The sequence below is a fragment of the Ammospiza nelsoni genome, chromosome 1, assembly GCF_027579445.1.
Source record: "Ammospiza nelsoni isolate bAmmNel1 chromosome 1, bAmmNel1.pri, whole genome shotgun sequence".
Lineage (NCBI taxonomy): Eukaryota > Metazoa > Chordata > Aves > Passeriformes > Passerellidae > Ammospiza > Ammospiza nelsoni.
The window spans coordinates 43,260,773-43,282,920 of NC_080633.1; the positions used below are offsets into that span (position 1 = coordinate 43,260,773).

Here is a 22,148-nt window from a genome sequence, read left to right on the forward strand (position 1 = left end):
AACTCCTGTGAGCAGTTCTCTTCTCACAGTTAGGTTGTAGGAAGCAGCACAATTAATAATTCAAGCATCTATCATACATACAGAGCATACTTAATAAAAGTAACTTTTTCCACAGAGTCCCTTTATCAGATCAGCAGCTGCTACCCAAACCAAAATGGGACTAAGATACCTCTAGTGAATTAAATCCCAGTCTCACTCCCTCAAGCACTCTCAAGAGGGAAGCATTTAGTCAAGCTTTGATAAGAGAAATTGAAAAGCTGTCCGATAAAAACACAGTTTATAAAATAAAGCATTCCTGTGAACAGCTTTCCCATCGTTCTCCATTGTACATGTCTGGCTTATCCTGCACTCCCCAGACTGCACAATGCTTGGGTCTGAACTCCCACTGAGCAATTTAACAAGGTTCTGCACCTTTTGGCTAACATTAGGGCGTGATGCCAATTCAAACATTTGTACCTCCCACCAGCCCTGGCGTAAGTGTCTGACACTCCTTTTATTTTCCCTGCAGTACTCCTGTACTCTCCCTTTTGCCAGTACTGGCCCTCCTGCACAAATCCCTGGCAAACAACGTGCTGCCCTCCCTGGCTTCACCCCAGGCTTTCCAACTGGGACGAGGCACCAGGCACACACTGGGCTCTGCCCAGTCAGGCCAGGGGGAGCTGCTGCTGGCACAGACCGGACTCAGAAACGCGGTGCAGCTCTGCCATCCCTGCAGGAGAGGCTGCGTTAACAGGTCTCCATGCTCCTCTTCCTCTGGAATAATGAGGAATCAGCACTCCCTACTTGTGCAAACCTCATGAATCCTACCTAAGGCTCTTGTGCATAAAATACTGAGTGCAAAAAAACAACTGCTCTAAATGCCCATGTGTAACTTGCACATTAACATACTCCAAACCCATATAATTAAGCTTATAGTTAATTACACACGTAGAGTGATGACAGCAAAACCAATCCTTCACAGACTTATGACACCTTAGATCTGACTGCCTTTTGACCATTTTATGTGATTTGGATCATCAATCTCATACAAAGAAAATGGAATGAATAATCCAGTTAGACCTGGATCTGGTCAGAATTTGTTCTGCACTCTCCTACACCAACATACTGGCTTGTATCAGATGCAAGTCAGTTTAAGGGCTATTTAACAATGACTTAAACATACCTGTTACAGAAAAATCTGTATATCATTTTGCACAGAACTACTGCAGTCTGAAGAGGGTTTTTGTTTTCACCTTTTTCTTGCAGCAGAGTGATTCAGCAGATACATTTTATTTGAAAAATTTTCCCTTAAAAAACCCAAACCAACAACAAAACACACAAACCAAAAGAAGGAGTAGCTTAAAACTTCATCAATTTTATGATTAGAACATTTATATCAGTGTATTACCTAAATTAAAGTGGGAAGAGGAAATAAGCCACATTTTTCCATTTTGCCCACATGTGGGGACACAGACAAATACCACACCCCCACATCCAAGTGCACTGCCCTCATAGGAGGTAAACACTCCTCCACCTTCCCAGCTACTTGAGCGAGTACTCACTAGCCAAAGACTGTGTTAAAGATGAAATCTTGCAAAAGAGCATGGTATTTCCCTCCTGAGTCTGCTCAAATACTTCTTCCTCTTCTCCTCTATCCCTGGTTACTACTGTTTTAACTTTGGGTTGTCAGTAATTTTTCCTCCTAAGCTTCTGCTTTTATCTTGACTGGAAATTAAATTCTGTGGCATTTCTGCATTTATAGCAAAATAGGTAGTAGAGGATTTAAAAACAGGCATTCTGGCAATTTTGCACATACTTTAGCATTTAAAAACTTTTCTTAGAACTTTTGAAAAGGCATCTAATAATTATGAAAGCCACTACCTCAGCCATGATTAGGATTATACGCAATATCTGTGATTAAAGTGTCTTTAAACTGAGGACTGCAAAAGTGTATGCACTGCATACCTTCTGGATAAGGTAATTAAAATCCGTGCTGATGCTTTTTGTTTTGCCTTTTAAAACACAGGCAGATATAGCCCTAGGCTCAAGAAACTTGAAGTCACAAATCATGGAGATGTCAATATAATTTGGGAGCTATCACTTTATAGCTGCAGTATTTTACTTCACTCTGGGCATTCACTGGAAACAGAACACTAAGTTAGAAACACCTTGACCCAATTCAGATTGACAATTTTTGAAAATGTCTGCATTTTTTCTAAAATTTAAAACCTTAAACATCTATGGAAGCTGCCAACACAAGTAGCTTACTAGTGAAGGACACCACAAAGATCAACCCTTTCAGGAACACTGAAACTTAATTGAAACATACCTTTTGAACAGCATTGACACTAAAATTGGTTAAATGTCAGCCATTAAAAATATTGATGAGACTTTATTAAATAGTACATATTACCATGTATCTGTTTTGAAGCTGATGACTAAAAACTGTCCTAGTAAGGTACTAGAGACTGTCTCTGCTTGCTTTTAAATGGAGTATGCAGAGCTCTAGACATCTAGAAACCAAAATACTTGTTCACATGTAGAGCTTGAATTCATTCATATTGCAAAATCTACAATTTTGCTGATATCACAAGGAGTCAAGGAGGACCTACACATTTCTACAGGTACCTTACTATTCAGCAGCCAGGAAGCATGTGTGTATGTGATTACACACTTATTAAATGTTACTTAATTTACTAAATCTTTATGGCTTCTGTCACATCTGTTTTTCTCCCTCTCCATTGCTTTCTGGCTGTTTCTTACTATGCTTTCCTCCTCTTCACACTCATTTTCCTTAAAATGTGTTCTCTCAAGACCTGGATTTTCTACCACTCCTCCTGCCCTCCATCATCTCATTCCATTTTCTGCTGCAATTCAGGCACTGGAGGAAGGAGGAAGAGAGAAATATTTTAAACTATCTGATACAAGTAATATGGACAGCCTTCTTATAGGGGGTTAATGTCCTTGGGAGAAGTAGACACTGGAATGGAAGGAAAACGACTATGCACAGGAAGTGCTTTTCTCATGTAGCTCAGGGACTGAGCTTTGCAAACTGGTACTGACTGCAAGCAAAACCTGTCCTTCCCAGTGCACCCTAAGCACTAGGAGAGCCAGCAGTTCTTTGACATTACAGCTGGTTTTTAGTATTCTGGCTGCCACAAGAGGAATACTCTTGATTCTCTAGGGATCATTCTTGGATGACCAGGTCAGCCAAGGTTTTGCTGCTCAAAAGTTGAGGCAGAAAGGCACTCTGAAGGAAAGATGATACTTAAGTGCTCAGAGCTCCCAACAGAAGGAGGAACATAATTCAGTTGTCACTGCTTATGCTTATTTTGCCACTCAGCTTTCACAGCTGCAGGGTCAGTCAGCAGATTGAGCAAGGCAGAGCTGAAGCCATTAGCTCAGTTCACCTATGAAGATTGTGCTTTCACAGCCAGAAGTGGAAATTCACTACCCTCAGCACGGTAGTGAAGAAGCAGTGGATTTCTAACTAGAAAGATTTCTCTTTGCTTTAGTATAAGCCACCTCCTCTGGATCAAATTTAAAAGGGAAGATATTTAACATCCAATATTTTAACTTGTACCACAGCTAAGCAGTCTTCAGGATTCACAACACTACAAAGTTGAGCATGTCAATAACTTAAATCCAAATTCCCTTCTATGCTGCTGAAAAAACCAAATACCCTTGTGCTAATCAAACAAGCACAGGTGGTAACTTTTTGTGCATACAATCACCCCAAACAGCACTGCATGACTCATATGGTAATACCTAGAACTTAAGCAAGCCACAAATACCTTCCCAGCCACAATATACAAGAACTAAACCTCTCCAAAGCAAGCTGTCAAGCTGCAACAAACGTGAGCCTTCATCAAATACTGACAAAGTGCTTGATGAATTGCTGGGTTGGGCAGTGTGGTGATGTTTTTCAGCATCTCACTCTTCAGCCCTTGCCACACTGCAGCCCTTTACAATCTCCAAGTCCAAGTGTTATCCTTGTTTTCCCCAACCCTCTCACGTTGCTCAGTGTTGGTCCAGGACTGAGATAGCTATGCACAAACAGATATCCATCATGAAAGACTTCCTGCACACACATTGTCTACAGTCTTTGGTGCTCTCTCTTCTTAAAACACAAAAGTAAAGAGGAGGGAGCTTGCAAAACAAAGGCAAAGTCACACCACAAGAAAAATATTTGCAGAATTAGGCCTAAGTGGCAATACTTGTGTAGCAACACCAGGCTGAGATAGAAGGAGATGGCTACAGAAGTGTCATTGTTTCTTAGCTAACCCACATTTGAAGAACTGGATTTAAATTTTTGTGGGACATTCTGAGTTTAGTAAATTCTGAGAAATAGCTAGATGCTTCCTGTTCAGACAGATAACAATCGGGTCTACGGTAGAGAAAAACACTTCTGGTGAGATAAAGATAAAACTGAAACAGTAGTGACAGAAATACATTTAAGCGAGCACGAGTAAAAAAGTCGGTGTTGTGTAGTCGTAGTTTACCTAAACAGAATTGTATCCAGGTAGCTAATTAATACAGAAGGCAGAAGGATTTGCATGCTGAAGAAAACTGAGTTCTTCTGTAGAGAGATTTAGCTTCAGTGACAAGGGAAACCCAGCTCGAGCTATATGATACAGGGTGCCAGTACAAGTTATGGTTCAATAAAACCCAAAATTTAAATCCCAAGTATAAATAACACAGGTTTGATACAATATCCAATTAAGGTATCTTGCTTGCAGACAAAGTCAAGTTTGCACCTCAGGGCTCCCACTGAAAAGTTACACTTTGCAAAAAAAGGCCAAGCAGTCAGAGAAATAAAGCTCCTCACTTCCAAGCATCCACATCCATTCCTGTGCTGTTGTTATCAGTGTACCAGCTTTCACAGTCCAATTTTACACTGCTGACAGAGAGTGTTGGGGTAAAATAGGTATTCATACTAGATAAATTCTATTAGCCCAACTGGCCATGAAATGTCTTGTCCTCCCATCTTGAGACTTACTGCTAGTGACTATGCCTTTCCATAGTGATTCAAGATTTGCTCTCAATATAATTATCTGATTTACTCTAAAACTTCTGCTTCAGTCTTTCCAATGTCTGTTTAATCAGTCTGCCTGCAGTTTAAGATGCCTTTGGACATTAAATAATCTCAAGATAGCTAAATAACTTTCTCCTGTTGCACTGACTACTAAAGATAAATTCCATTCACCACATTGACATAAGTACTATGTCTTAAAATTGCCAAATTTTAGTTTAGGTATCAGCCAAAGAGTTACACCTGTTCATAACTGAACCACAAATAAACAGTCTTGTCCTCCAGAACATGATGTAAAAAGACTTTTTGCCAGCCTTATCTGTCTTGTACTAAGTCACTTCAAGTGAGCTGACATATATTCGTTTTTTGGATGACCCAAGGGGTACCTAATTCTTGAACTATCTTCCTTGGCATGATGTATTTTGTCCTGAGGCTTACCCCTCTCCTATCAGAAGCAATCTCCTATTGCTTCTGGGGGACAATACTTTAAATCTTGTCTTCTCAGAAGGTGATTGAGTGAAAAATTCTTGAATGCAGCCATAGCCATGTGAAATCTCACCATGAACATGCTGCCTGAAACAAAGCTGCTCACAGCAGCACATGGAATAAGGAAGCTGCCTTCAGGGTGTTTTCTTGGGTTTTCACCAGTATTACATGACCTCTCAGGTTATGGAGTGTTAATCTTGAATGTCAGGAGTTAAAAGCAGCATGTAAAGGGGCAAACCCACAAGAAACAAAACAGCAGCAAAACAAGATACCTTAGGAAACAGCGTAAAGAAAGGATCACTTGGGAAATACATCCTCCTTGGCTCCATCGGGGAAGAATGATTTACACTTCTCAAGGCTGAGTTTACCATCAAAAAGAATCTTGCACGACAAGTATGCTACAAAAGGAGGAGTGGTTGATTAAATGGCCAGAGGCAACCAGATTGTATTGCTGACAGAGTCTGCTGCATTTAGAGAGGATCCTTTCTTCCAGGGAGCTGGAGATAGAATAGAGCTGGGATGAAAGTAACTTACAGAAGCAGGCAAGAAAGAATAGAAGTGCGGGATCCACACATGCAGATCTTTTATCATTTTTGTTTGTTCAGGAGTAAAACAAAGCAAAATATTTAAATGCTGCTTATGCATACCCAGCAATTTATATCAGTACCAAGAAACTGCTATGACAGATGAAAAATCAACTTAGGTCTATTGAAAACTTGGGACTGCAGGCCAGAAATCCAGTACAAAGGTGGGTGAACTATACAGTTTCTGCTTAAGCAACAGGCAGGGTTACCATGCAGGGTACACTCAAGAAAAATGAGAGACTTGAATTCCAGCTTGCCTTGCATAGCAGATAACTTCTTTACCAAAGGTAAAAAAACACCAAAACCGAAACCCAAAAAAACATAAACCCAAACACACCAAAACAAACCCCAATCACTCAACCAATTAACCAAAACAAAAAAACCCAAACAAAACAAAACAAACAAAAAAACAAAAACCCAACCCCACCAAGGCATTTAACCCCAAGAATATTTATCTATATAAGGTTCTTCTGGTAGTAAATCACTTGAGTATCTGAGTTAATGATTTCATGAAGAAAAGCTACCACTGTGGTCAGGTGAAGGGTGAAGAATTCCTTCCAAATACAGCGCAGAAACAGGTCTCTTCCCACAACTTTACAGTCAGAAGGAATATTTCACTCAGATGCTATAAGTCTGTTAAAATGAGCAATTTTTGCAAATCAAGACTGGATGCTATCACAAACAATGTTCTTAAAAACTTAGCAGGTAAGGCAGAGCACGGATGTGGCAGAGGAAACAACAGAAGATGACGGTCTGATCAAGCTGAAGGAAAAATCTAAGTTGGATAAGATCTCGCAAGTGCAGGATGTTGATGTGGCAGTTCTAAAAGATCCCCACTGAGTTTGGGAAATCCCTTTTGCTTGGTCAGCTTCTTTTATCCCCAATGTAACAGAAGATCTAAAAGATTGGAGAGAAAACTTTTCCAAATGGCAAATCTTCAGTCGTCACCATCACTGAAATTACAGCCAGAAGCCAGAGAAATTGCATTGCAAAGATTTTCAAATAAGATGTTTCATTCTTCATGGTCTGCAATGAACTAGGAGTGTGATGGGGACACACTGACCTAATGAAATGCATGAGAACTCTCACATGACAGATAAAACAAGCACATTAGAAAGTGTCACAGAAGGAAAGGGTAGGGCAGGAACAACAGAGGCAGAGAAAGGGAATGAAGAGAAGCAGTTCAGATGAAGTTATCTATCCTATTAGTCTGGGCAATATGGGTTACTTTAATGGTGACTTGTTTTGAAGTTGGATGAAGGATTTGATTCCATGTTTTGCTCACATTGTCCTTCTTCAGGCTCCTATTCCAGGCTTCCTGCAGGTGCCCTAAGCACAATAAGTTTTGTCAAATCTTTTTTCCAGTCTTTTAACATTGGCCAAGTAACTGACTCATTGCAAGCAGAGGAGTTTGGTTTGATCTGATGCAAAATGAGTGCACAGGGAGATGGCATGAAAGATGAAACTATGAGCCTAAGGTAAAACAGGAGGGGGGGGAGAAAAAGCAGGTGTGTGTGACTAAGACACTATACTTAGGGAAGATAGGATGCATTACCAAGCAACAGACAATGAAAACACTGGTGCCAACACCCAGTGTGCATGAAGTCTGGCTTATTAACCCCAGTGCCAGGTGCTAGGCCTAGAAGGCACTTTTCCCAGCAGGCTCCAGATCAGCCTTCTCCAGATGAACACAACTTTTGGTGTTAACACGCATACATGGGACAAGGATATAAATCACTGCATAATTTTTACTTGTCTGTCTTTTCTGTTTGCAGCAGACAGACTCCTTTTTACAAGCTATTCCTATTTTAAATGCAATTATCCTTGTGATATAGATGGAATGCAAAACATGTCTGAATGCAAAGGTTCTGATAACATCAGATATTGAGCCAGGGTTTTCAAAGTTATCTCAGTTTTTCTACTCTACACTAACCCATTAGCCAGTATTCTAATTTATTGCAGCAAGCATAGAGATACAGTATTTCTGGTGCTAACAGGTACCTACAGGTTATCACTATCCCAGTGAGATACTGAGTATGTAGGTATTGAATTGCAAGAGGATGAAAAAAAACCCCAAACAAAAACCAAAATCAAAACAAAACAAAAACAGAAAAACCAAACCATCAATAGACCTTCCTTTAAATTTTAAAGTGACTAAGTGAAATTAAAAAAAAGGACAATTCCAACAGTACTCAGTAATCATGATAATTCACAAACAACAACACAAAAAGGTTAGTATGGAAGATGTGTTTAAAAAAACCAAACGTCCCCAAAGACACTTCTCCAGTATTTGTTCCAAGTTACATGCCCATAATCTGGCTGTGTATTTCTACAGCCATTTAAAGTTTTATTCTTCTCCTTGTTTTTTTCAATTTAGATGTTTCCAAAACTATTGAACATCATTATGACAATTTCAGCTAATAAAGCCATAGATTAAAATAGACTTCCTTGGAACGGGGAGAAGAAAAAAAAGGTAAGTGTTAACCAAACAATTCCTTCCACCACTTCTTCATTCCAAACAAACAAACATTATTTATGGGCTAAAAATTAACAGTGAATACTATATTCTTGCTTAGCTACACAGGGGCCATCAAATACCTAACAATACACATCAATAGTACCTAATTAAACTTCACACAAGGAAGGAGGGCATGAGGAACATGGTCAAAATTATGAAAATCTGATAATGGTTTAAATTACAGATAAACTGGTAGTGCAGGGTTAAAATGGAAGTTGATGTTTTTATGAGGAAGTTTTAACAACGTTTCATGAGTGTTAATATAATTCAGCACTAAACACCAGTGAAGTTTCTCATGTTTCAGCTGTGTGTTAGAACTTGGGGTTATTTCTGAAGCTGAGCAAATCTACAGCCATATGAGACAAAGTCATGCAAACTTTGGGGAGCAAAGAGACTCCCCCAGGGAGGACAGAATAGGCAAGTCTAGTATTTTGTACCTATGTCAGTAGGTGTTTTACATCTTGTTCTGGAATCACTGGATTTTGTTAAAAATACTAGAAACTAGAGTAGAAACTAGAAGCTGGTAATCTTTCCCCAGTGTAAGCAGTGATAAGAATCCCCAGTTTAGAAGTGAGAGTACTCTCTCACACCAGCAGTGTTCTCACCCAGCTTGTTTCTGAAGAGTTTGCCTTGTTTTATCACTGGAATCCCCTACAAAAGCTGGATTGACTTCTTTTGTGCATTGAAAGGCTGAGTCTGCAGCTCAGAAGCACAGGACTACTTAAGTAATCAAAGGGCAGCAGGTTTTAAGCAAGATTTTAATCTGAAGAAAAAAAATAAAATACAAATGACATTTCAGGCAGTAGTTTCTAATTGATCTGCCCTTGGGGCAGTTTCTGAGCCAGAAGGAGTAGCTTATTCTTTCATACTTCTTTAGAGGGGGGGAGAAAGTCCTGATCTGCAAATAATCTGTATTAGTTCCTACAAAACTGAGAAATTCAGAGAAAGAAATATCATGAAATTCCTACATAGATCAGTGAGATGTACTCTGGTATTTATTTTTTAAGACCTAATGATTTCCAAGAGTATTATTTCAAAATCCAGCAAATGAAATCCATTTTCTATGATTAAAAAAGGGATATTTTCAAGGTTTGTCTCCACAGGGCAGCTAAAAAATAAAAAAAAAAAAAAAAAAGAAGAAAAAAAAAAAGACTGCTGCTAGCAAATGAGTAAAATCTCAAGGTTTTAGAGGTATCAGCTTTAAAGACTGCAGAATTACCACAGAAAGCTAGCAAAGCTCGGAGCATTATTTCCCCTGGAGCTAAGTTCGCAGCAGTCACAAGACTGCAGCAGTTGCAGACGCGATTTATGACATCCTCTGAATGACCTCTCCAGCTAAAGACTGACTAAGTGCGAGCCATGGAAGGTAGCTCCGTCTGCCCGCATCACATGGTGCGCACTCACAGCACAGCACAGCACATGGCGGCACGGCACGGCACGGCACGGCACATGGCAGCACGGCACGGCGCGGCACGGCACATGGCAGCACGGCACGGCGCGGCACGGCGCGGCACGGCACATGGCAGCACGGCACGGCACATGGCAGCACGGCACGGCGCGGCACGGCACATGGCAGCACGGCACGGCGCGGCACGGCGCGGCACGGCACATGGCAGCACGGCACGGCACGGCGGGCAGAGCTGTCCCCGGCCCGGCGCTGCCATTATGTAAGGGAGCACAGCACACGGCAGCGCCTGGCCGTTCCCTCCCCGCGGCACCCGCTCATGTTCGCTGCCTCACAGGTGTGGCTCTCATTTTCTAGGACAAGAACTGTCCTTTGACTTCAGCAGCGCTGTCAGTGCAACAGCGGTGTCTGGGGTTAAGGAGTGGCATATGAGCAAAATAAATAACTTGAGCTATTCAGCACATGAATGATCCCATTTTCTCTGTTTCTTCCAGAAACAAGTGGGCTTGTTCTATAGCTGTCAAAAGCTTTACTGTATTTATCCACAATATTCCCATGGCACAGGTATGCATTTAAAGGCAGGCAATTCCAGTGTATTGAGAAAAAAATGTTGTCCTGCTCTCAAGAACTGAATTAACTATGAGGTGACATTGAAGCTATTTTGCCATGGCTTTGCCACAGGAAGTTCAGTCTAGCAGATTTAGGCCTGGCTGAAGGAAAAGTATGCGGAAAATATTTCTCCCCAAAGGTTTGTTAGAAGAGTAAGTCACATGCACAACAAATCAGAGAAAAGTGTAAGATATTAATAGGTGTGATCTCTGCAGTGTGTCCTTCTCAGCAGGATCAAAGCATATCCACTTTAGTTCATTACAGTAGAAAGAAAATCCAGCATGATCTACTGAGCATCTCCAACCTGAACCATGAAAGTGAGTTGTCATAGCTTCTTTACAAATCTATATCCCACATTTCTCTTGCATGCAAAGTAAAACAAGAAGCAATATTGATACTTCAACCACCACCACTACATCTCCATGAGTGTATCTTGCAGAGATAAATGGGGCAGTCTGCAATTCTGGGAATTGCTGCTCCAGACATTCAAAGTACTTCCCTGTCAGTTACACTGTGTTCCCATTTGATGAGCTTTCTTCACAGCCACACCAATACAAACACACAGCTTACTTTTCTGGCTCCATAGCAAAGGGTTGACAGTTTGTGGGTGTGGAGGAAAGATAAGAGACTGCAGCTTCTAAAAGTGCTGCAACTCCACACTGTAAGAGACTGACCCAGTTCATCCAGTGACTGAGGCTGGAATGGGGTCACTGAAGCAGGTCCCACCTCCTCCCTTTAGGCAGGCACAGGTTGCACAAGTTGAACTGCAGTGTGGTCTTATTTAGTGACATTCATCAGCATTACTCTTCGAGATGAACTACCTCCCTTCCCAACAAACTTGAAATGTAACAGGCTGCTTTTGCAGTGATGCTCTTCTGTGAGGCACCAAAAACTGCTGAAGGAGAGGTTTGGGATGGTGGGAAGGAAATATAGCTTTATTGAACAAAGGGAGGAAGAAATTAAGTTTGCCACTGTTCCTCTTGGCAGTCTGGTTTGAACAAGTAGCTATCTTTGGCTTAGACTGGTGAACATCAGTAAAAGCCTGCTCTTGTCCAAACATTATCAACAATTCTTAAAGGGAGAAAGTACAAACCAGTCAATATATTTTAATCAAACATTACTTTAAACATAATTGCTCTTCTCAAATCTCATAACTTGTCTTGCAAATCTCAATTATTTGCAAGACAAGTTATGAGAAGTCTGGGCCACTATTATATTAATTCACAGCAGAACATCTGTGCAAATGTCTGAGATGAAAATTTTATTTACTATAATAATGTTCTACTGTCACCACTTTAAAAAAATCTCAAAGTTCAACAGTTTTTTATATTTTCAAGAACTACTGAAGAAAACAGTTTTAAAGCATTGGGGAAACTGAATGAACCTCCTACATAATCTGGAGGATGTTCACGAGAACACAAGATCAAAAGAAAGAGTAAATAGCACTATTTTAACTGCAAGCATGGGGGTAAGTGTCTTTTTACATGTTCTGTTAAACTACCTTTTAAACTATGCTCTTCTGCCTCCCCAGCATCCCTGAGGACAGAGCACAGAACCACCTAGGGCAGAGTAAGAAACAAGAAACTTTTAGCCAGGAATCTTGTTAAACTTTAAAAATTACAGAATCAATAAATTCTATGAAGAATTTTACACCTTGGATAAAGTGGAATGAAATAACTGATCTGCCTTAGCATTATTTTGTACTGCTCCGCTAAAGGTCTAGTCCTATTAAAGGATGAGGACAAGGAGGAAGGCTTAAGCTTTTCCAGGCAGACTGGCAAGATGCCCTTTTGCAAGGTCTTTCAAGGTATGATCTCAGGAACTGTGGCAGAGAAATTAACTTGAAGTTAATAATCCTTTTCATTCCAGAAGTTTTGAGTGCACCAGTCAAAACAGCTGAGAGCATCAGCCCTGCTGAATACTCTCCTTTGATGCACAGAAGTGACCAAGCAAATCAAGTCACTGCAGTGGGCAGGACTACCAGAATCATGCATTTTGGTGCTTCAAACATTAGGTTAAGGTGCACTATTTTTCTTTCCTTCTATCCAGCAATATGAACTCAACAAGTTCTGGCATAATTATCTTGTCCCAAAGATGCTGAAACAGGCAGCAATCAACAAAGGTTGTAACTTTAATTTACCTAAAAATTAGGTCAGCCCCATTCACAAAGAATGTTTCCAAAATATTTTTATTTAATCCTTTAGGTGACTCATGCCAGTATCCAAGTCTCTGCTTTTGATCAAAATGCATGTTATGGCCATCATTTCAAAGCTGACAATTCCTCTAGAAGGATTATTGCTTACACAGATCCCAGCTCAAGATTCTGCTCACATGCAGGCCTCAGCATATGGCAGCCCCAGCAAGAAATGCTTTCCTCTCAAGACAAAACTTGACCCAACACCTCAAACCAATTTAGAACAAAAATCAGTGTGTTTAAATCACAACAAAACCCTGCTTTGCATGGTTGCTCATCTGAATCAATTGCACTGTTGTGGCCCAAGTCAGTTTGAGATCAGCTCAGCTGGTCAGAGCACGGTGCTAATAACACCAAGGTTGTGGGCTCCATCCCTGTGTGGTTCATGCACTTAGGAGTTGGACTCAATGATCCAACTGTGTGTACCTTCCAACTCAGAATATCCTGTGATTTTGTGAATTTGGTTAGACAGCATGGGAACATTCCACTATTTGTGCCTGGTGATGTAAACACCCCAGAAAATAAAGTACATTGCCAGAGAGGAAGAGCACATTGAGTTCCACTCCTGTTTTTCCTTCTGGTACACATACTTTCATTTTTAATATTCTGTCTATAACAGTTTTCCACATAGTAATTCTCCATTTCAAAGAAATTGGATAAACTCTTAATTTAAAATCATATCTGTAATCCCTGCTATCTGTGATGTCAGATCTCCAGCTGTTTTTTAATGACAGGTCCAAAAAATTCACTTATTGTAACTTAAATAGAAAAATTACAAAGTCCTTCCTTCAAGTAAGGAAATAACCTTAAGCAGTTCATGCACTGGATGTCTTAACATTGTTCCTCTCTGAATTACACTAGTGAAAGCTTTTCCCCTTAAAATGAACCTGAGTAAATATGCTGGCCAACAGTCAGACCCACTGCCACATGTGAATTAAATGCAGAGTAGTTTGAGCAAGAGCAGCACTGATGTCAAAGCAGAAGCACCCCTGAGCGAGCAGCTTTGAGGAGATCAGCTCAGAAAGTTTCCAGTAGAACACCATTCCAACAGAAAGTGCTGACTTGATGAAACCCAAAATATTCCACAGGAATGTGCTAATTCAATCAAAACTTTTGAAAGAGGACAGGCCAGCTCTCCAGGCCAGCCAAGCAGCCTAGTGAGCTGACTGGCTCTCCCCAGCCCTGCAGGGTCACTGGCTGCCCCATCTGGCCAGCTGCCAGGCTGCTGTCCCTGCCCTCTGAGGGGCCCTCGAGTCATAATAAAACTAATGGAGTCTTACAAAGTGTGCTGAGAAACAACACAAGAATTTAAAAATGAAAACCAGAATTATTTCAGAATCAAGTGGCAGGGTTTCAGCAGAAGGTACTGGGTATGTTTGTTGCAAAGCATCTAAAGTCATGAGTCTCTCTTGTGTCTCCTCAACTTTTTATAGAACATCTTCCAGTGAAAAAAGCTGTATTAATATTGCAACAACTCAATAATTATATTCAAAATCTAACCTTTACCAGGCACCTGTAATCATCAGCAGGGAGTTCAAGGTAAGTTGCTTCCAAAGCACTGAGGAAATTTACATAAATGCCGGTATCTGACCAAAACATGGGGCTACAATTTAAGCAAAACCTTTCACAGAGCAGTCCCTAAGAGGGCTCCCTGCTTGTCACCAGGACAAATTTGAACAAGATGGTGCAAGGAGCCTCATTTAACACTCTGGAGAAGCTCAAAGGATTAGGTATGGCTACACAATATTTTAGCAGTCTTTCAAAAAAAAAATAAAAAAACCAAACCCTGTCAACTAGCAAGTAACCCACTTTCTTCAAAAACTGATTTTTGGCAACCTGTGGTTAGCCAGTGCATAGGACCTACTCTGGCTTCTCAACAACTCAGCAACTCAGCAAGCATTTGCTAACTGCTAGGAAAGGTTTTTGAAGACAACATCACCAAGCACCATGATATTTTCTGCACAATACCATTAATTTAACCAGCTTTTGTATAAAGATGCCTGGATATTGGTTCATGTGTGAACACCACAAGTAGTTTAAGGAATGTGGAACAAAGTTCCACAGAAAAAAAGAAAGAGCTCTTTTAAAATGCCTAATTCAGTCAGCAATGGGATCTCTGTTACAGACAAGTCACATGATTTTGAAAGAATAAGGCTAATAAAATATATTTATATGAAAATCAGCACAACTTCCAGCATAGAACTGAGACAATTTTGTGACCACTCTTTCAGAAAACACATGTAAATCAGACAGCTGCCAAAGTTTGCAGTTCACTGACCCTTTCAACTGCCAAATGCAATGCACAAAGGTAGCTCAGAAAGCAATTAGAGATTGGCTGGGAGGACTCATTAATTTATTTAAACTTCAAATCACAGCTAAGCAGTCTTGTAACATTTTTTGGGGGGAGACTGTATGCCTCAGACTCATATTTAAAAAGAAAGGTTTGGCTTCTCAGAATGACAAAATACATGCAATTTGCTCCCTGGTGTTTCTTAGAAATAACTAATACATTTACAGTACCATGAGGAAAGACATCTAGAACAGAACTAGACATAAGCACAGTTCAATCCAACTGCTCAATCTCTAAATACTTCTGCACCTGCAAAGTCTAAGTCTCTCTTCAACTCCTTGCAACACAAAACTAAGAGCTAAAAGAAGGTGAGGAGAAAAAAAAAAAAGGAAGAAAAGAAAAAAAGATATTTTCCCTTCTATTGATAATAGGACTGGGAAATATCAGTGACCAACAGAAGCAAATGATGCCTGCTTGGCTCTATTCTAGTATATATGGCATGAGGCCAGGATAACAATGAGAAAGTAAAGCATAAAGAGATGCCTTCTATTTTGGAAGCAGGTATCAAAAGTTGACAGCAGCATCTTTTCTTCTCTCAAACAAAACTTGAGATGCCCTTGGCCTGTGGCAAAAAGGCCGATTCATCACTGATCTCATGATGACAAACAGCAAAACAGACAAGAAAAAAATGCATGCATATAGACATTCATATACAGGTCTGGGCCTGAAATCATGGCAGCATTAAGTTACCAACCTGCTAGTTAATTTTTTTCATTAGCCCCATTAAAGGGACCACAACTATAACACAAAGGAACAACTGAGCACTGCACAACTGAGAAGCCATATCCTCAGTTTCTTCATGCTGCAGTAATTTAAATAGCCAGCTACAGGCTATAATTTCACCTTTAGTCCCTGACTCCAGGAACTAACCAACTGGAGCCACAAGGATCAATGCACACTTCTCTGAAGTGTGCATGAAAATGAGACCATACTTCTACGTATCTCTTTCAAACCAGCTTACCTAATTTGATAGTTTCCTTATTTCACACTTACATAACCATTTCCTAGAATCAGTTTCTGAGGCTCACTGTACAGCAGACACTCCTAAGGCAAGAGATGACAAGCTGCTGTTAACTCCTACTGCATTGCCCACAACCACTTTTGTCATGCTGCAGATTATCCAGAGTGTCTTCAGCTGCCATTCACAGGTTTTTCTTCTGCTCATCTGTTGACTTAAAAAACTGTGCAAATGTAACAAAATGGCCCAAAGGGGCACCAACCAGTAGTGTGTAAGCTGAAACAATGCAAGATGAAAAAAGGAGTCTGAATAAGAATATATCACCACTGTGATTCAAACAAACATCATAAATGATACTGAGAGGTTACATTATACAATTACCATATCTTCAAACAAAAGTTAGTCAGCTGAGTGCACTCATATGTACATGTAGGAAGCAGCAGGGGAAAAGGATTTCAGTCAAATTTGTGCACCCCCCATCAGGTGGATTAGTGCCAGAGCTTGTTCTCTGCCAGTCTGCCTCCTCCTGCTCCACCCTAACTGATCCCAAGTGCATTTTCCTGCCCTGACTGGGGTGACTAGTGTGCTTCTCTTCTCTCCAATGTCCAACATCTCTCAGTACACACCTTATCTTGGAAAATGCTCAGATCTGAATTTAAGAAGGAAAAATAAAGAGGAAAATAAAGCACTCTTTGTCAGATGAAGTCAACCTTCTCAAATACATTTGTGGTAACACCGGGAGAAAAAAGAAATATTTACTTTTCCTAAGTACTGTGCCTTCAAATGGATTTCGCTACTCTAAGCATATGATTTCAAATTATTTTTGCAGTTAAGAGCCAATAGTTTTGGATAGCATTATGGTATCCAAAAAATAAGATGGGCCCAACCAGTCTTCAAGACTTGTTTCAATAAAATGGTCCAGTGTAGAATACCCTAACAGCAAGGTACCTGGAGGGTCAAAGAGCTCGTGACACTGCAGGTTATTTAGTTAGTAAATAACCTGTGTTGGAAGGGATGTCCGGTGGTCTTCTGGTCCAGCCCCTCACTCAAAGCATGGCCAAGTTAGACTAAATTGCTCAAGGATGGAGGTTGCACAACCTCTTCAAGTGCCTTGACCCCTCTCATTATGTGACATTTCTACTTAACACTGAATCAGATTTTTCCCTGATGTAACTTGTGAGCACCAACTTTCAGCTTCTTGCTGTTCACCTGCAAAAAAGCCCAGCTCCCTCTCCTCTCCACAATTTCTTTCTAACTGCATTCTATTCTGACATCTGATGACTGGTGAACAGTAATCTCATTGAAGATGCACTGGAAGATTTTCTGCCAAAGCAGGCACTAAAATTTCAGTAAGACTTTTTAATTCCTTGTTTCCTCAAGCCTTTTTTTGTGCTTGCCCTAGTAGAACTGAGTGTCAGCCTAAGCCACAGTGATAAAAAGGCTTGAACTCAGTGGCAAAAGTCCTGTTTGCCTTGCATTAAAGTTTGCCTAGAAGGAGAGCTTAGTAGTAGGGGAAAAAAGCAGTGCTACTACAGGTGATTCATTTAATATTGGCCAGTTTGATTAAAATAACAAAAACATATAGCCAGTCTTTATGAAGTATCACATATGGAATCAAATGAAAAAGGAGAAGTTCTTTAGTTCCTCCCAGAAAATGTAATTTTCTTGAATAATGTGCAAATGCACAGCATGTCAAGTAACAGTCCTTAATAAAGTCCCCAGGAGACTCACTTGACCCACCTCACTACCTGATGTCATTAAATGAAAGGAGGTGTAAACTACACACATCTCCACTGGACAATAAACACACACTGACCAGTAGTCAAAAAATGGAATAAACACATTCAAATAAGAATAATTTTATGTTTGCAGGACACAGGACAAATTATATTGGCATGCAGCATACAAAGACCAAGTTCTTAGGAATTAATTAGAAAACAAACTACAAGCAAAAAACCCACCTAATTAATGAGTCCACCAAACCAGTTACCAAAATATCTTATTAAGTAAAGGACTATTATCACACCAATGTTTAAAATGAATAAATAATTATCAGCTTACTTCTTTCTTACCATTGTAGGTTATCCTTGGTTTTGTCAAACACATCACAAGATGTAAATCCATTTCGTCAGAAGATACAAATTTTGAACATACAGGGCACTTGAATCCTATGGAAAATAAAAATATGTAAGTGTGAGCATACTCAACCATGTAGCAAATATATAAAAATAAAGAAAAAAGAAATCTGGGGGCTTTTCAGTTTTGCCCTGACATTTCTTACATAAATAAGATTCCCTTGATTTCAAAAGATCTCAAAATGGACCATTGTTTCTGGAAATCATTCTGTTGACAATTGCAAACATTGTTAGCACCTATGGAACACTAATTTAACAACTTAACAGTTTAGGGCAGGAGCAAGAGAATCACATGACTTCACTAAAACAAATTACAAATGTGTAGAGGATAGAGCCATTAAAATTTGAACTTGGGCAGGAATCCTGAATCAACATGTTTGTTCATTTTTACTGGGAATTGTACTGAAACTTCAACCAAGGATCTTGGTTTTGCATCTTGTCATACAAACTGCAGCATCTTTTACCGGTCTGGGGCCCTGGGAAAATATTAACTCAGGGGTGTTGCCTCACCTACTGAATCACTAAAACTTCCTGTAGCACTGAATTCATTTTACTGTTCTCATCCTAGCCAAACACAACCTTGTTTAGCTTTTGAGGTCACCGCCTCAGGCAACATGGGGCAAAGAATAATTAAGACAGTCTGGATTGTGATGCAACTGCATCACAGCCTATGACAAAAGTGCTTCATACCTAAATTTATGTCACTGCCAAAGACAGCAATCTTCCAGTTAAAGGACAAGATCAGCTGGACAACTTTTACAATCCACAGAAGAGCCTGATTGATTTTGATCTGCTGAATAATTAACACACAAGTGAGAGACAAGAGAACCACCAGCAGGGATGTTGATGCATGGTAGCTGTTCAGGAGTGGACCTACTGGTATTTTCCAATAGGACAACATTCAGCAAAAATATCGAATCTACATCCACTCTCAGCGCAAAGGCACAACTTTCTCTCTGATGCTGTGAAGAGTAATGATGCAGGCCTGTATAAAAGGTCACTGCACCTTCCACCAGCATTCCCATCTGGGCCTGCTCCCACATGTTTTAGTTTGTTGCCTCTTGCTTCTGTACTTCTAACCTTGGGAGTCCACAATAAACCGAGTCAGTCAAGGATGACAAGCAACTTGATGCTGCACTTTCAAACAACTGATGCCTGAGAATTTTCATCTTTACTGTTAATTATTATCCAGATGTAGATCAAGCAACTAACCTGAAGCATTAGCACTTGATACAAGTACTGCACTTTCCTTATCAAGAAAATTATGTATTTCTTATGGGCAGCTCATAAGAAGCAAGTCAAAGGACAGCTAGTAACAACCATAAGGAACTCAGGGCAGCAGCTGAACATGTGCTAGAAACCACTTCCTGAGATAAAGTACAGTTCTGCTTCTTCCAGTTTTCAATTTTAGTCATATCTATTTCTTTGCGTCAATCTTACACTTCAGTTTGATCACTGCTCTTCTCTTCTTGATTTTATTCCTCCTCCCTCAACCCACATTTTTACAAACAACAGATCAATAAGCATAGCACAGCCAAATATGTCTTTTGGAAAAAAACAGGTGAAAGCATTCATTTACTTGTTGAAAGCTTTATCAGTGACCTTTCAGCCACTGTGTAGCCTCCTTCACACAGATGTCCTGGGTGACTTCACGATGCTGAATTGTATCCCCATTTGTCTGTTTAGTCCAGAAATAAGTTTTGCACCTTTAAGACTGGTTCAGACAGCAAAGAGGGGGAGAGAAGAAGCACAGAGTTTGTTTTCAGAAACTGCACTCACTCCTCCACATTCCTGCTCCTGGACTGTGTTGTCTGCAGAACAGACAGTGAGAGAGAGCTCTCCTGTGCTTTTAGTTAGTTTTTGGCTAGCTGAGGCAGTGAAGTTCCCTGGACTGTGTTGTTTGGTTTTTTTTTTTCTTGGAACTGTTCAAACATACTCTGGACTGAAGAACCCAGAAAAACACCAGCAGCTCACTCACACCTGTGGCCCACCAGGCCCAGGACACTGCCAGAGAGACTGGTAACAGACTGGGTGAGCTGAGCTGCAGCCCACAAAGAGGGCTTTCTGAATTTATTATCTCTTCAGAGGAGCAAGAGGTTTTTTGGTTTAGTATTGTTTGTTTTTTGTGCTGGTGAACACTTGGCTTGTTAAATAAATAGGGGGTTTTACACTTTTCTCCAAGGAAATGTTTTCCCAAACCAGTTAGGGGAGAGGCTGCTTGAATCTGCTTTCTAGAGGAACCCCTTCAGAGGTTTTCTCTCAAATTTGCCCTAAACCAGGACAGCAGACTACACTTCAACATGATGAAAATAAAAATTAGTAACTCAGTCTTCCAAACACCCAAGCCCACCACCCATTACTGTTCTGTTAAAAGTTTCTTCAAAAACTGACCCAGGGTAAATTTTCTCTCAATCTTTATCACCCTACTGCTGCTGATTGCTAGGTTTTGACTAGATTTAAGACCCAAGCATTATTCTCATTTATAACCTTCTGTAAGGCATAAGTGACAACACAGTTTGATGTGAAAAAGCCTCGAACTTCCTTATATGCTTCAGACCGAGTCCTGCTGTGACAGAAGGGGGTGTTTGCATTACAGCAAGTTGACTTTTATTTTCATGGCTAGTTAAGCACTGAGACAGTCATTAACAAGTTCTCTCTGCTTTCTGGACAGAACTCTTCTAGCTTATTCCCTAGAGTCATGAGCACATGTAATTGGGAGCGACAGGGAGCAGGGACAGCCACCAACAGGTCCTTAGAACTATTGTTAAAGTTAACAGTGTTAAGAAGGTATGTATCCCAGGAATTCTTGGAGGAAATATTTTAATCCAAATAAAGTACTGGGGAGAGCTTGAGTGAATAATAATGATAATTTAATAATAATACTGCTTTAATTTAAACCATGCTTCAAGATAGACAGCAGTGAAAAATATTTCAGGTTATCCTCCCCCAGAGTATTCAGATGAATATGCTTTTACCACCATGCACCTGCCCTTATACCTAGTAAATAATTTGTGTTCTAGCAATATAGTAAGTATTTTAACAATACATTTTGTTGTGGCTTGTCCTGTGCCAGAGGGGATGTGAAGGTAATGGTTAAACAACTACAAATATACTGACACAGCAAGTCTGGCATACCTGGCTGTTGTAGCTTTATTCAGTGTGCAGAACTGAAGAACCCGAAGAACAGAGCACATCACACTTAACTAAGATCCAAGGAACAACTCAGCTGACCAAAATAAAAGGTGTGTTTGTGAAAAATATGGTTTTCCAGTGACCACAGTCAGCTGTATGCCAGAGACTAGCATAATAGCAGAAAAAGAGCCTTGGGCTCACAGCACTTGCTGAAACATTCTTTAAAAACAAGTGAAATCTGATTTCTCATGCCTTCACAATGTTGAGCTGCAATCCAGCTCCTGGATTTAGCCATCTTCCCCAAGAGATGCATAGTGTAAGTTTTGTGCGAAGGAAATTGCCATCTCCAACTCCTTTTGGTAACCCCAAAGAACAATTACTTTGACTACAGACAAAATATTTACTTTAGTCTAACTGTATTTGAAAAATATGAATAAGCAAACAACATACACTGTCCACAAGCCAGTTGAAGGTCCTTTAAAATCTCATCTTTTTCTTCCTTTCCTCAAATCGGAAGGCAATACCTTCAAATCAGCATGACCCAGTTTACAATTAAGTACTGGGAAAGAACAAAGACTCTATTGTACCCCTGCCCAGCAGGATAACAACATTTATAGCCCATGTTTGTTTTTACTGTCTTCTCAAGGAACAATTCCAATAACTTAAAGAATATTTCACATGACTTTAACAATCAGCAATGGGTCAGAAATAACTTGTTTTACTGGGTTTTGTAGATAATTCACAGACATTTGGACAAAAAAGTGGA

At 40.1% G+C, this 22,148-nt stretch overlaps 2 protein-coding genes across 2 annotated transcripts in view; both read right to left on the reverse strand.

Annotated features, from left to right (window-relative positions):
• The window catches only part of ZNRF2 (zinc and ring finger 2), a 58,611-nt gene that overhangs the window by 9,553 nt on the left and 26,910 nt on the right, over positions 1-22,148 (reverse strand). The window contains exon 2 of the mRNA XM_059485783.1: positions 18,188-18,283. Within this exon, the coding sequence (XP_059341766.1) occupies positions 18,188-18,283 (96 nt within the window). The remainder of the gene's footprint in view (positions 1-18,187; positions 18,284-22,148) is intronic.
• MTURN (maturin, neural progenitor differentiation regulator homolog) overlaps positions 1-22,148 on the reverse strand; it is a 123,494-nt gene that overhangs the window by 1,667 nt on the left and 99,679 nt on the right. Inside the window, exon 4 of the transcript XR_009419753.1 lies at positions 18,188-18,283. The gene's annotated coding sequence lies outside the window, so the exon portion shown is untranslated. The remainder of the gene's footprint in view (positions 1-18,187; positions 18,284-22,148) is intronic.